The sequence below is a fragment of the Lichenostomus cassidix genome, chromosome 2, assembly GCF_008360975.1.
Source record: "Lichenostomus cassidix isolate B80296 chromosome 2, HeHo_3.0, whole genome shotgun sequence".
NCBI classification, from domain to species: domain Eukaryota; kingdom Metazoa; phylum Chordata; class Aves; order Passeriformes; family Meliphagidae; genus Lichenostomus; species Lichenostomus cassidix.
In genome coordinates, this window is record NC_139482.1 from 61,505,625 (window position 1) to 61,520,788 (window position 15,164).

Genomic DNA, 15,164 nt, shown 5'->3' on the forward strand with positions numbered 1-15,164 from the left:
CTATAAAGAAAAGCACAGAGAGAAGTACTACCTGAATAAGTTCTCATAGTACCAAAACTAATGTTTCAAATGCCTGGGAGTTAAGGATGCATTCTTTGGCTGCACTGAGACTTCTTCCTCTTCACTACAGAATAAAAGGACTTGAAACTTGCTGTCACAGAGAACAAGAAAGTAAAGGCAGTGTAGGGCCTGGTGTTCACTGCTACATTTATAGAAGTGGCCTTTGACTGGATAAAACTGTTGGACTGGAGCACCTTGTCCTAGGGATCTGGAGCTGCCTTCCTGGTCTCTTGAAGTCAGCATCAGTGCAGTTCAACAGTGCAGCAGAACTCTGTTACTCTGTTTTTATGCTGCAGAAATGTATTAGCATAATTTAGCAGACTCAAGATCAGGGGAGCATATAATCCATTTTGGCCAGTGGAATGTGTTTCAAACTATCTGTTAAATATTCACAATGCCCAGTGTGATAGATGGTTTTGTTTAAAAGTCCACCACAGGATTTCCACTGGTGTCAGTGGTGAACTATGTCTACGTGTAAAATCAGCTCTCACACCATGAACCGAAAATTCAGGCCAGATTCCTTCTTTAGCTGCACACATGTGTATCCTCATGGATATAGTGAAGAAAGACCAAGTACAGTAGAAAGACGGATCTGATACTTATTCTTTAACATTGCCTGAGCATTCAAAATATGAACACTGTCATCATGCTGGTATGTGTTCTCGTATTTAATGACAGCAAACATAACTGACTGTCAAACCATTTCTCTGTTCAGTAGCAGGAAGAAATTAATAATTCAGGTTTGTAATGCATTTTTGTGGAAATTTTTGTTTCATGTTCTCCCATATATAGTTGCTTTTGTACAGAAGAGCAGACACATCCAGTGACGTTTTAAAATGTGAATACTGGGTGTTTATGTAGTTTACAGGATTCACACACTTCAGCCAGACTTTTATTTGCATTTCTGCATGAATGTTTTAGAAAACATGAATATCTCTGTAACAGTCAGGCTACTTTCCCAGAGAAAACCTCCTATTTAGTTCTGGATTCCTCTGTGGCAAACTGAGCTCATTGACAGAGAACCCCAAATACTCACTAATCCTCTGGAAGGAGCAGATGGTCCTGCAGGTCCTGGTAGTCCAGGGGGTCCTGGCAATCCCTCACCAGGATCACCCTGAAATGGCAATTAAGATAAATCATCAATGATTTAGCCATATAAACACCATAAGCACTGCAATCTGTGTGGATTTCCAGTCACAAGAGAGTCTGCTTAGATGCTGTGAGCAGGGTTGGACTTTGTTCATTTCTAACACAAGTTCCCAAGAAACATGATCTTTGCATTGGCAATGGAAGAAAGTACTCTTCCTTTTCTAACTTCTGCAGTGAATTTGCAAGAGTACAAGCAGCATTAACAGCATTAAGCAGTGCATATGTCTTGCCAGAATAAGGTTTAACTGCGGATCTTGCATTTTTAGGGTTCATTATATATGCCACTCTCCCCCCACCAATAAATAAATAAGTAGTCAGTGTGCTCACACCATGGTACTCACTCTGTAAATTTCTTGACTTTATTGCTACACTCTGTAATGCTTTATCCAACACCACCATGACATGATTTTTCTTCTATGTATTGACCTTTATCTACTGCCAACACAATGAAAGACCCCATTCTGATATGTGTCATTTTCTCTCATAATTACTACCATTTCTTATACTTCGTCTTTCTTGCATCATCTCTGGCATTTTGCTAAGGTTAGTTTGAAGTGCTGCAGCTTAAGATGCTTGTGACCTTTAATAATTTTTCTGCTCAAGTCCAGTATTTTTCACTTGAGTCAAAAGTTGAGGTTTTGCCTCTACTCATCCATGCTTTACCCTCTAACCTGCCAATTTGCTACCTGGGCTTATAAACATTTTAATTGCGTTCTCTAAATTCACATATTTGGTTACATAGCAGGAAACACTGACTTTTAACTGCCTCTTGGTCACTTGCTCTTTATGCTTGAGAGCTCATTACATAAATGTATTCATTCAGTTCTTTGCTCCTGGTGGCTTTGTCAAATGGTTCCTATAGTGATACTTCAGTCATAGCCACAGAGATTGTGTTTAATTAATTTGGGGCTATTTTCACTGCCTGCCAGTGTGTTCATTTACAGATGCTCATTCATTTTAACTCAACCTTTGCTTTTTTCCAGTGACTATTACATTAGTTCCTTTCAGTGTTTGGTGCTTGTTTTCCTGCAATTTCTTCCACTTTGTGAGCACTGCAAGGAAGACAGCAAACCCAGCTCTCACATTTGGATCACTGTCATGTTTAGGAAGCCTAACAGCATCCATTCCGAAGGAGCATCTCTTAGCTGTATCTCTGCACAGATATGGAAAAGATGGAAAAGTAACAGCCAGCTCCCCACTCTCCACTGATATGTAGTGCCCCATTCATTCCTGGCTTTCCATTTTCAATGAGAACCAGAAAGAAGAAGCTGGATCCCACTATTCTTCCTGAAATTTAGATATTATTATACTGAAAAAAGTGCTGACTATCTTTAGACAGCATAACTGTTTTGAATTTTTGTGTGCATACAGGTCAATTCTTTAAGCTTTGCTCACCCTACCAACACAGCCAGAAGGAAATCACACTGATTTGGATATTGAAACAACTTTCTGAACAACTGATAACTTAAAAACTATTCACATGTGTAAAAGAGGATCAACTCAGTGTCTTGTTGTTCGTCCTGTTTTTACTGTAGGAATTGTGTCTGTTTAAAGTATTGCCGAGAAAAACTTCAGCATATGAAGCTGTCAGCTTTCCTTAGTGCTTTTGAACATATTTTTAGGATTTTTAGCACTTGTTTGCTAAATTCACGAGGTCTCTTTGAAGTGTCCCTTGAAAATATTAGTCCAATTTTTAAATGAAAAACCAAGCCAAAGATGTCTTTACTAAAATAGCCATAAAAGTAATCAGAAATAGACTACCGGAGTATTTTCCTTTCAAATATAACTTTAGCTCTCTACAGCTAAGCTGCTTCTGCTGCTGAAATGTTCTCCTTCTAATCAATATTCTAATTCTATTCTAATCAATAAACTAAAGGCTGGAGGCCATCTTTTGGCCATGAGGTCAGCTAGAACAGAGTGGCTAGGCTTGCAGCCCTTAGGTTCTTGGCTCTGGGACTCTTCTTAGCCCTGCATGCTTGAGTATGGGCTTTTTTGTGCATTTTTCATGAAATGACATTAGAAATATACTGAAATCCATCAGCATGAGTATTTGAAAGTAAAAAGCCTACTGGGATGGCACTGGAGGACCATAGAGCCAACTTGTGCATAGTGCCATCTTGCAGCATGCTGGGAACAGTTAACAATTGATGGTAGCCCTGAGGCATTGTCTGAGTGAGCTCTATTCAATACAGGCCAAAGCACTGTCAGGGACCATGCTTGCAAGTCTGAACCATAAGGAAATCCGTCAGCTCCTGTGCCTGTTCCGTTTGGAAGTGTAGGTGTAGTGCTTGTTGCTGAAGATCAGAATGGTCAACTAACAGGAGCTGCAGCTGTAAAATAAAATGTGTTTGCTAATTTGTACTTTGCTTATAAATTGAAGAAATGTAAACAACCATAATCTTGACATCTCTTCCATTTGCTTTATTTTCATCAAAAGCAGCCTGACTGATTTTATGGTTTCCTACACATGAATTATTTATGTCTGAACCAAGCACCCTAGAAATAACTCCAGTCACAGGAGGGGCCAAAGCAGGTTTGCAGGAAACATAAGAAGTTAATTGTCAAATGACATTTAGGTGCCTGTAATGCCTGTTGGCAACTGATACAATGTCTTACTGATAATCTGCCTTCCCAGCCTATCTTTCCCAAAGAGCCTGTATCCATACACTATAGTACTCCAGTTGTGAGCGATCCCACCATGTCTCTGCCACCTCAGGGAGGTGGTAGCCCTGTGACTGTGCATGGACTTGCAAGCCCTCCTGTCTGCCTCCCATTCACCTGGATTTGTGGACATGTACCTGAGATGGGTCCCAGGGGAGAGAAGGATGTCCCCACCATGCTGTACCTGAGATGTTCCACATGCCTTCACTTCTCTTCAGCTTGTGAGAACCCTCTGCCCAACAGATCTTTCCATTACATCTGGACATAGAGATGAGGGGTTGCCATGCAATCTTGTGACCTGATTCCTGTACTGGAGACTAATTTTACCTTTGATATGATTCTGGATAATTTCAAACTGAATCTGAATAGGTGAGCTTTATATGGGTAATGTTTGTGAATTGATGAAGTCTGTATTGTTTTGTTAAACAGATGAAAGGGATTATTAATTTGACACATGGAGTTACTATCTGTATATCAATTTTGTATACAACATGTACTTTAGTAATAGATTAATCCATTATATCTCACTTCATCTCTTCTGAGATACAAACTGTTATTTCAGATGGTTTATTTCTTATTTCAATTATGTTCATTTCCTAAGGGTAATATGATTTTACTGCCTCTGATAAATCACTTAGCCAGCAGAGTAAGTTGCCCAGAGCAGTTACATACAACAACTGAGTTTTCTTTATTAAGTGTTCAATATATCTTCCTTAGCTCTCCTGTGAAAGCCCAGCTTTTCTTACTGCTGAAGTTTATTCACATCCTTGACCAATACTTATGATTCCATTATGGTGACATCCATGCATTAATGGATGAACAGTAGGATGTTTAGATTCTTCCTGTGGTTCTGTATTTTTATTTCTCTCTCAGAGTGTACCAAATTAATACATGTCCAAGAATAAATAGTATCTGACTGATTGCTGGGTTTTAACAGGACACATACCTTTTCACCTTTTGGGCCTGCTTTTTCTTTCAGTCCCGGCAACCCCTGAAGTCCATTTGTACCCTAAAAGGAAACAATTTTTTTAAATTAGACATCTTTCATGTAGGTTGAACAGGTACACTTGGCAGCAGAGGCTGGCTGTAAGGGTGCTACATTCGAACTCTTGGTCTGTGCAGTGGGAGGAGCTATGGGACTTGGACCTCTATACCCCTGGCAGTGCCCAAAATGCACCACTCACCACATCTACTCTTCCCATAACAAAGTGTCAGAGAAGCCTGTTTGGGGGATACAGATGGAAACACTCAGCAGGCTACATTTGGATTTGACAGCGTGCCAACTGGACCACCACAGCACTGATGGCAAGGATTTTTAAAACTGTGATATTTGTAACACACTACTGCCAACTGCTGCTCTGCATGCACCAAATCATACCATTAACTTAAGCCTGCTCCCACCATCTACTAAAACATTGGTTTTTTTCTTAACCTGAATCTATTCAGTTTCCACCAAATAGGATGTTTCCTGAGAAGATGTCTCTGACAAGGAATATGGGATACTAGACAGCATTTCACCTCATTTTCCATTCTAAACTTCACCAGTCAAATGAATCCCAAATTACCCTTCTTTACATCTTCATATTACCTACATACAATATGCATGTGCTCTTCCTATAGAGGCTTGTTCATTGGATGGAAAGAACTCCCACCAGCTTTAAAGTCAGTGCTATTATAAAATGAGGCTGTTTATGACCTCAGGACACACAACAAAATATCCAGAAGGCAAATAAATAGTATTTTCCCAACTGGCATTCTGGGAATCTGGGCAGCTGTGTTCACGGACTCTACTGGACAAGTTTTAGGACTGTTCTTATTTTAAAGATGGGTTGTATAAAGTCATTAGGGAGAAAAACATATCTATAAGACTAAAGGATGGGTTTTCTTCCTATGATGATTTTTCCTGTAGAGTAACTGGTAGCAGGTTCCTAGAAAAGTGGCAAACACATGACCAATATATAGAGCACGCTAATTTAATTGAAGAGTGAAGTCCCATCAAAACAATAGTAAAGTTGCATGGCTATATGTAAGACTTGAACCCAGATGCACATGGACAACAGAGTAACTGTAAAAAATACAAATGGTTCATTTCACAAGATGTAGCAAGATTTCCTATGATAGGAAATAGGATTGTTTTCACAAGGACAAGACAATTGCTTTTGAAGCATTTTCTTTTGAATAATTTTCTCTAACACATATTGGTTTCACAGAATTTTCTTTGAACATATGCTACATGGGAATAGTCAGGCCTCTGTTAATGCATAAAATATAAACTTCTTGTCCAAAAACATCCTAATGAGACACATAACCTGAGTTTGGCTAAATATTTGCAAACCCAGCTACATTTCTTTGAACATACCAGTGTCTGAAGGCAGCATTCAGTAAGGAGCTGAATTATGCATCCCTCAAATGACTACTGAATTATTTTTTTAATTTCTTAAAACACACGAGTTTCATTTGAGGTTCAGTTGCAGAGGGCAAGAAGGGTCAGGAAGCTCCCAGCAGTGGCACATGTTCGTACAGAATAAGGGGAGCAGGCATGGGAATGGTGACAGCCTCTGGGGGGGGAAGGTCTTAGAGAGAGGAAAGATGCACAAAGTGGCATCAACAAACAAATGAGAAAGGAGACAAAGAAGCCAGGCAGTAGAGCATCAGTATAGGACAGATACACAGCAGCAGCTGAGATGTGCATGGAATATGACATTTGTCATTTTGTGCCTTGCTGGGTGATACCTCAACACAGAGGATGCATGTGCAGGCCATCAACAGCTCATGGTGAACTGACCCAGGAATGGGAGTTATCTGGATGAAGCTGGGAAGGAACACTCTGGGAAGAGGACAGTGGGCGTGACAGAGAAGGGTACAGCATAGGAATGCAGAGTAAGGAAACCAGGAATGATGAAGCAGATGATGCAGCCAAATTGCTGCACAAGAATTAAGGGGTAAGAGGTACATCTCAATTAACTCAGAATTAGCTACCAAGTTAATTGCAGCTGAGGTTAGGAGCAGGCAGCGTGGAAGCACGTGTCTGTGGAGGGTCAACAAAGCACATTCTTTTGCCCTAGAGGGGTCTGAGTATGTCCTCTTTCTGAATTTCCCCTCAGCAAAAAAACCCAACCTCACCAGAGCTGAATTCCCAGTAGGGATACTTATGCCATGCCATGCCATGCCTCTTACTTTCTTTGCAACTGGAAAATCATGTATTTCTCTTAGAAACCTGGATTTTGCTCTCTGGAAAACCTGAGGACATTAACTACACCAGAAGAGAGGAGATGAAGAAAGCACTTTGCTGCTTAAGCCTCAATGTAGCAGAGCCTCATAAAAAAAAGTTGTGTTTTTCTTAATTCAGTTAACTAAAATATGTCTAAAAGGGTACTTACGGGTAACCCATTTTTACCAGGAATGCCCTAAAATAAAACATCTTTGTTAGAAAGGTAAATGAAACACTGTAACATAGAAGTAATGAAACAGGAAAGCAATTAACTATGTTGTGATGTGCCATGCAGTGACAAAGTAACAAACCAGAACCACATCAAACACCATGGCACAGCATGATGTTTTGCACCTCTCTTTAATCGCACACATCTTGTGCTGATGGTTCAAAAGGATTTGAAGTGTGAAACATCCTGTATACAGAGAAACCCTGAAGGAAGCCTGAGAGTTCTGCACCTTTGTGTATGTTCAAGCCTGACAGCTGGGAGGGTGCACTGCCCAAGGAGCTGGTGGACTTGCTGCACTGAGAACATCTGTATGTTGGCAAAACATCTGTTGGCCTTTGCTTTCTGATGGCTGTCACTCACCAGGCCCCTGTGTAGCTACAGACACGCGTGCAGTGCAGGTAGGATGCTCCTGAGTTGCTGGGCTAAAACCCATCTCATAGAAGTGGAACTGGTGACAGTGTGCGAGGATGTGCTGTTCCAGCCCTTCATGCATGTGTGAGGAATCACTATTACCCCTTCTAAAATACATGTTTTCTTTCAACAGAGAGAAAATATTCACGGGCTGACCAAGTTGTCCAAGTTTCCCTGGAGATCCAGGAGGTTCTTGATCTTTATTTTCCACATCTTCTATTCCTGACCCTCCTAGAGGTCCTGTGGACCCATCCTCTACTTCCTGAACTTTTTGACCCCGAGTAATTAAAATGTGAAACACGAAAAATGTGTTGCATTACTCTTCCCAGTTTTCTGTCTTTCCTTCCCCCTCTCTTCCCTCTCTCCTAGAGCCCTTGCTTTGTTCAATGCTGTCACAACCTGACAGGCACCATACAAACAGTATATTCCATTCAGCAATGGCAATCCATACTAAAGATCCTTCATGCACCTACAAATAAGTTGTTCTCTGAGCTGGTTACCTAGATGCAAATGACTGTGATCTAATTTCGTATCCACATAAATCTGCACAGTCTAAATCAATAGTGTAGATTTGAAAAATACGATTTTCACAAACTTGGTTTTGTTCTGGGAGATAGTTGTGAGAGTTAAAATAGGCATGATCAAGAGTGTTTTAGGCAAATTCCCCAAGACCTACAACTCTAACAAAGGAGGCTTACATATTGGTTAAAAAGTGGCAGAACATGAAACAAGGAAATTCATAACGAACAACAGCAAGAGCAAAATATTGCTAAACAGTATTTGGCCAAGAAAAAGTAAGAATAATAAAAGGCAGAATTTAAATATTTCAGGAACAAAATAAGACCTTCCAGGAATTAAGCTTGGACACTAATACATATAGAAATTAAAATCCAGTGTACAGAACAGAACGTTTTAGTTAGTATTGTATTTTGAAATAAGCACTAGGATTTACTCACATTTTATAGCACCAGTGAAATATTTTGAGTTCCATTAGCAGCTAATGAAAATAGGATGGATGTAATAAAAGTAACTCTCAAAACATTTTAAAGTTAACGGGTTGATATCTTTCAGCAAAGTAACTGCAAGCTGATTTTTTTAAAGGCCTTTTTGGGTTATGTCAAAAGGAAAGGTCCCAAAGACCAGGAAAATTTTTTTTTATCTGGACTCACTACAGATTTTTTTCCCATCTGGAAAAGTGTAAGAAGTGAATCTGTTTAGTTAAACTGTGGGTAGAGATCACAGGCTGAATGTGATAAGAGGATTGTTGATACGGTGTTAGAGTATTGAAGGAGGTAGCACATGTTATAGCAGGACCCCTCTCAATCACCTGCCAGAGGTCTTGAGAGTCTGGGGAGGTTCCTGTTGACTGGAAGATAGTCAGTGCTATTCCAGTCTACAAAAAGGGTGTAAGGGAAGATGAAGAACTGCAGATCTGTTAGCCTAACTTCTGTTCCTGGAAAATTAGGGAGAAGATTATACCGAGTACCACTGAAAGGCATTTAAACACTGCACTCATCAGGAACAGTCAGCCAGGGTTCACAAAGGGAAAATCCTGTTTAACTAATTTGGTGTCTTTCTATGGTGGTCACCCACATGAAGGATGAAGAGACAGAGGTGGATGTGATTTTCCTGGGATTTTCTGTGGTTTTTGTTGCTGTCCACCACTGTTGTGATGCGTCCTCCCTTCCCCTGACCCCGTCCCTGTGACCCCCCCACCCCCGACTGGGTGTGAGTCGGGACCGCCCCGAAGTCCAGGGATTAAAAACCCCAGCAGGAGCCAGAAGGGGTCTCTTGGATTCCAGGCTCTATGGAGCTAACATCCTCCCCCGGCTCTCCTCTCCCCTCACCCGCTCCCCAGTTCCCCCCCCCCTTATTATTATCCCAATAAACCGCTTGGAACCTGGAATGGAAGAGCTGCCTTTCTCGAACTGCCACCATCTACCAAGACCCCGTCTAAACAGCTTCACAGCCCGCGGTTGCCAAGGACCTTCCCTGCGTGTTTAAGCTCACTAACAGCTCTCCCCACACAGCAGGGGGAGGGCTGCTTGTGGGTCCACGCCGCTGCACACCACAGCATCCTTTGAGACCAACTCTCCAACTGTGGGATGAGTGGGTTCATGGTGTGCTGGGTGAATAACTGGCTGCAGGGCAGAGCTCAAGGGTTGCAGAGAACAGGGCCACAGCTGGCTGGTGACCAGACCCCAGTGGTGTTTCTCAGGGATCAATTCTAGGGCCAGTTCTGTTCAGTATATTTATCAATGATCTGGATGCAGGGGTTTGCTGATGATTCCAAACTGGGAGATGCTGTCCTCTATAAGGACAGGAGGCCTTATAGAGGGATCTGGATAGACTGGAGCATTGGGCAGTGATTAACAGCATAAAACTAAACAAGAACAAATGCTGGATTCTGCACCTAGGAAGGAGTAACATTGGGGAAAAGTAAAAACTGGGAGAGAAGTGGGAGTAACAACGTTTTTTAAATATTTTTTACTAAAAGATTGTTCGTTATTATACTATATGATCATCTTGGGTGTCTGTGTAGTGAAATAGAAAGTAGAAATTGAAATAAGGTAAAGAAAAACTTGTGAAGGTAAGCAAGTAGCAAAACTACTTCTCACAACAGGTTTAAGCTTTATGCGTCACGCTTCTTATATCAAGGCTGGATTTTTATCTACAAAAAATGGCCCAAAAATGAAAAAAAAGTTAATAGTAATAGTTTATCTGATATTAGAATTCCTGCTTTAAAAAAATGTGAATGCAGGAATGAAAATGTTAGAGGAATTATATTTGGAAGTTCTCCAATAAATGCTAAAACCTCTTGTATTTCAGCTCCAATGGATGATCCTTAACTTAATGCTTCACCACTTGCTACTTTTTACTACAGTAAACACAGGAACAGAAGAAGACCCTGCAAGGAGCAACCCTTAAACACTTGAACTAAACACAGACAATGTGGAAATTTTATTCTAAATTTCTGTCATTTATGATGCTATGTGTTTTGTGACAAAAAGAAGCTGTCATAACTGACTGTATTTTCAAGCAATACTTGGAATGTATTTCAAGAAATACTTGAAATACAATGGACTTTTGGCATAGGAGTCTCAAAGGCAGGGAAGGAAAGGTCATTATTTATTTTCTGCTTCAAAAGATCTGTGGTGGATTAGGAATGTTAATTAATGAAAAATGTACTGCCAGCTGACTATTTTGAAATATACCAACAAGTAGGGCAAGTATTTGAGTAACTTGCAAGATTTCAGATGGGGGACATACATCATTCTAATTTGTAGAATCATACAAAGTTCAGGTTACACACGACCTTACAAATACCGTAGGCACGGTATCTTTCAAAGCCCAGTGTCTCACCAGAGAGGATGACCAGGACAGACACTCCATTTGGGGATGCTGGTGCATGCTCTATGCAGGAATTAAAAGGGCTGCCATTTTCCTTAGCACCATATGAACATCAAACTAGAGACCGGCTACAACCTTGCATTGGGTCTTAGTTTCCTCATCTGGGAGCCAGACTCACAGCAGTCTATCCAAAAGGAAAATCTAATTTTATAAGGGATTTGAAAAAGGGTTCTTTTGAAAATGGGACTAGCCTTGATGCTTTGAATGTAATTTGCAGTTATTTGTGGTCCTGGCAAAATGAGGATTTAGTTGGCTATTTTCTTTGTTTCTCACTTTCTTAAATTCAAACTGAAAAGAACGCAAAACTGAAAGAACAAATTCATCTTTTTAGTAAAAAATCTCAAGCCCATTTCAATGGTTATAGATCCAAGCTTCTGCATAGCACAAGTGCTTTTCAATCTGATGTCACAAAAAGATATTCAAGAACTTAAAAAGTAACTTCCATTTTGCCATGCAGTTTAGGTGGAATAAATCAAGGTACCAACTCAGAGAAACACCTGGAATTCATGGATTTTCCTGTTCTTGGGACAAAAAGAGTAGGCATGTGATAAACCTATTATACAGACCTCCTCTCTGCTTACTCCTGTCAAAACATCAGCACCAGAGCCATCTTCTTCTCCTAAGGTTTTCTGTGTGACAGTAGTAGACTTGCTGTTGCCTTGTCCAGTTTCCATGACAGCTGAATCTAAATAAAATATTCATTTATTAACAAAACAGCAAAATAAAACCTGCCCAGGGGTATTTATCAGAGACAGATGCTGCAAGTTGTATGAAAAAAGAAATTATTCAGATTATGACAAAAATACATTCCAAAGATTAATATTAGTCATTTTACAACTATTAAAATTTTAAAAGAACAGAAAAAAAGAGAAAGGTGAGAGTAAAATTACAAAACAAATGTCTATTTTAAGGTCAAATAATATATTGCATCATCCATTTTTCCTCGAGTTCTAGTCTAATGGTTGCCTATTTATCATCCATGTAACACAAAATATAAGAGGTAGTTACAACAGGTACTACCTGAAGTATGTATGAAATTTAAATAGTAACATTCTCTTTGGTCTTATAAATATATTTCTTTTTGTTTTCTAGGAGTGCCCTGAAGTTGTCCTAGCAATGGAGGACTGGATTCCTCAGTGCTTTATGCCTTGCTCTCATTGCTTTGCTGCTTATACTTGCACCCAAAATACCCCTCAGGTGCACTAGGCAGATTCACATCCTTTGGAGGGAATAGAAGTGGGATATAGCTGTTTATTCAGTGGTGCTATTCAGTTTACATGAAAGGCTGTGATTCACTGTATCAGGTCATCAAATAAACACCCATCTTAAATCTCCTTTAAAGCCGCATGGCTTTAGAGCCAGCAGGACTATTTGCAGATGTATGACTCAAGGGGTGCCATGCTTCTCACTGAGCTGAGCAGAATGAAGAAGATTTTTCTCCTTTCATCCCCTTGCCTAACACTTGCACTTTACTGGAGTGTTGCAAACTGTCACAGCAGCAGCTCCTCAGGTCAGTTTCTTAGTTTTATCCATATTAACGACATTATCAATATTAACGACATTAACGACATTATCAATATTAACGACAATTCAGTGACTGAAACTTTCATACTGTAGAAGGGCAAATCCATTCTCTGTACGTTTAACAACGAGTCTGAGGTAAGTCCACATAAAGAGGGAGACGTGAGAGATGTGTTGAACAGTGGCTGTAGTTTCTACCACTTACTTTGCTGCTATTAATAAATTGCAGTTTAACAGACTGCACTTTCAAAGACCAAGTGTTTGATGTGCCAGATCTTTTCTAGCACACAAGATGTCCAAAGCCATAGGATTTTCCTTTCCTTGCAGCACCCAAAATACGGCAGTGGCTTTTCATACACAGGGAAATGACAGACTCAGAACTGGAGAAGTTAATGACCCCTCCCGGCCCCCCTGCCCCCTCCCCCCAACAAACCCCCAAAAACCCAAAACCCGAGGCAGTGCCTTGTTCTTTAAATTTAGCTGCTTCTGAAGTTTCTTCTGATCTGTGATTTCCAGAGAAATAATTTTCTTCCAAATATGACAATATGGTTGGGGGGGCTTCCACTGGCTCAGCCAATGTATCTTCAGGCTAAAAAAAAAAATTCCAAAGAACTGTTTAGAGTAAAGGCTTATCACATATTTTAAGGGAAGAATCACTAGATTACCTTCCTCAAAACACATTATCCAAAACTACCAGACCTATGAAGCAAAACAGAATTTTGAGAAAAATCAGTGTAACACCTTTGAGCCTCATTCCTCCAAAGCAAGGAATGTACACTTGACAAACACATAGGCAGGGAGAAAACCACAAGCAATGTACAGTTTTCAGAGACTGTGTTTTCAAGTACAACCTTTAGCTTGTTTCATTCCAGGTCAGCATTGCTTTACCTATTAAAGTGTCTTTATCTCAACCCACAAGTTTTCTGACTTCTCCTCTTCCAATTCTCTTGCCATCCCACTGGTGGGGCAATGAGTGAGTGGTTGTATGGTGCTTAGTGGCCAGCTGGGATTAAATCACATCTTTCAAAAGGAGGAATAAAAGCCAAAAGTTCTATTGTTGTTGTGTGTAATTTTGAACAGTGCCTGTAGTAATTCTGTAAACTTAGTAATTCTGAAGATTACTAAACAGAAGCTATAAACCATAGCTAAAAGAATGGATATTTTTCTGGATAGAGAAGCTAGACATCTTCATGGCAAAAGGAAGGATAAGAACCATCTCAGTTCTCTACTGGATGCAGAAGGGAATTCGGTGACTGCAGATGGGGAGAAGACAGAGGTGTTTATTGCCTTCTTTGCCTCAGTCTTTATTGGAAAGATGGTTTGTCCTCAGGACAACTCTCCTCCTGTGCTGGTAGATGGTGTCAGGGAGCAGGATGGTTCCCCTGTAATCCAGAAGGAAGCAGTCAGAGAACTGCTGAGCCACATGGATGTTCATAAATCTACGGGACCAGGTGGGATCCATCCCAGGGTGATGAGGGAGCTGGCAGAAGAGCTTAAAAAGCCACTCTTCATCATTTATCAACAGTCCTGGCTCACCGGTGAGGTTCCAGATGACTGGAAGCTGGCCAGTGTGACAGTTTACAGGAAGGGTAGGAAGGAGAATCCTGGAAATTATAGGCCAGTCAGTCTAACCTTGGTACCTGGTAAGGTCATGGAACAGTTTATTTTGAGTGCTATCACACAACACTTACATGATGGCCAGGGGATTAGACCCAGCTAGCATGGGTTTAGGAGGGGTAGGTTGTGTTTGACCAACCTGATCTTCTTTTCTGACCAGGTGACCCGCCTGGTGGATGCAGGAAAGGCAGTGGATATTGTCTATTTGGACTTCAACAAGGCCTTTGACACTGTTTCCCACAGTAAACTCCTGGAAAAGCTGGCAGCTCATGGCTAGGACAGGTGCACTCTTTGCTGGGTTAAGAACTGGCTGGATGGCTGAGCCCAGAGAGTGGTGGTGAACGCTGCTGCATCCAGTTGGCTGTCAGTCACTAGTGGTGTCCCTCAGGGATCAGTGCTGGGGCTGGTTTTATTTAATATTTTTATTGGCGACATGGATGAGGATATTGAATCTACTGTTAGTAATATTGGACATGACACCAAGCTGGGGGTGTGTGTTGATCTGTTGGAACGTAGGAGGGCTCTGCAAAGAGACTTGGAATGATTGGATAGATGGGCAGAGTCCAATAAAATGAAGTTCACCAAGTCCAAGTGCTGAGTCCTACATTTTGGCCACAACAATCCCCTGCAATGCTATAGGCTGGGGACAGTGTGGCTGGATAGTGCCCAGGCAGAAAGGGACTGAAGATGAGCCAGCAGTGTGCCCTGGTAGCCAAGAAGGCCAATGGCATCCTGGCCTATATTAGAAATAGTGTGGCCAGCAGGACCAGGGAAGTCATTCTTCCCTTGTACTTGGCACTGGTGAGGCCGCACCTAGAGTACTGTATGCAGTTCTGGGCTCCTCACTTCAGGAAGGACGTTGAGACACTTCAGCATGTCCAAAGGAGGGCAATG

The 15,164-nt window shown here is 41.0% G+C and overlaps 1 protein-coding gene across 2 annotated transcripts in view; it reads right to left on the reverse strand.

Moving 5' to 3' along the window:
- The window catches only part of COL15A1 (collagen type XV alpha 1 chain), a 118,713-nt gene that overhangs the window by 61,154 nt on the left and 42,395 nt on the right, over positions 1-15,164 (reverse strand). Inside the window, exons 6-11 of one of the 2 annotated variants that reach the window (XM_085051758.1) lie at positions 13,116-13,242; positions 11,698-11,817; positions 7,870-7,997; positions 7,251-7,277; positions 4,817-4,879; positions 1,097-1,174 (exon numbers count right to left, since the gene is read on the reverse strand). In XM_085051758.1, coding sequence (XP_084907884.1) covers positions 1,097-1,174; positions 4,817-4,879; positions 7,251-7,277; positions 7,870-7,997; positions 11,698-11,817; positions 13,116-13,242 — 543 coding nt within the window. The remainder of the gene's footprint in view (positions 1-1,096; positions 1,175-4,816; positions 4,880-7,250; positions 7,278-7,869; positions 7,998-11,697; positions 11,818-13,115; positions 13,243-15,164) is intronic. The other variant, XM_085051759.1, reaches the window with a different exon arrangement.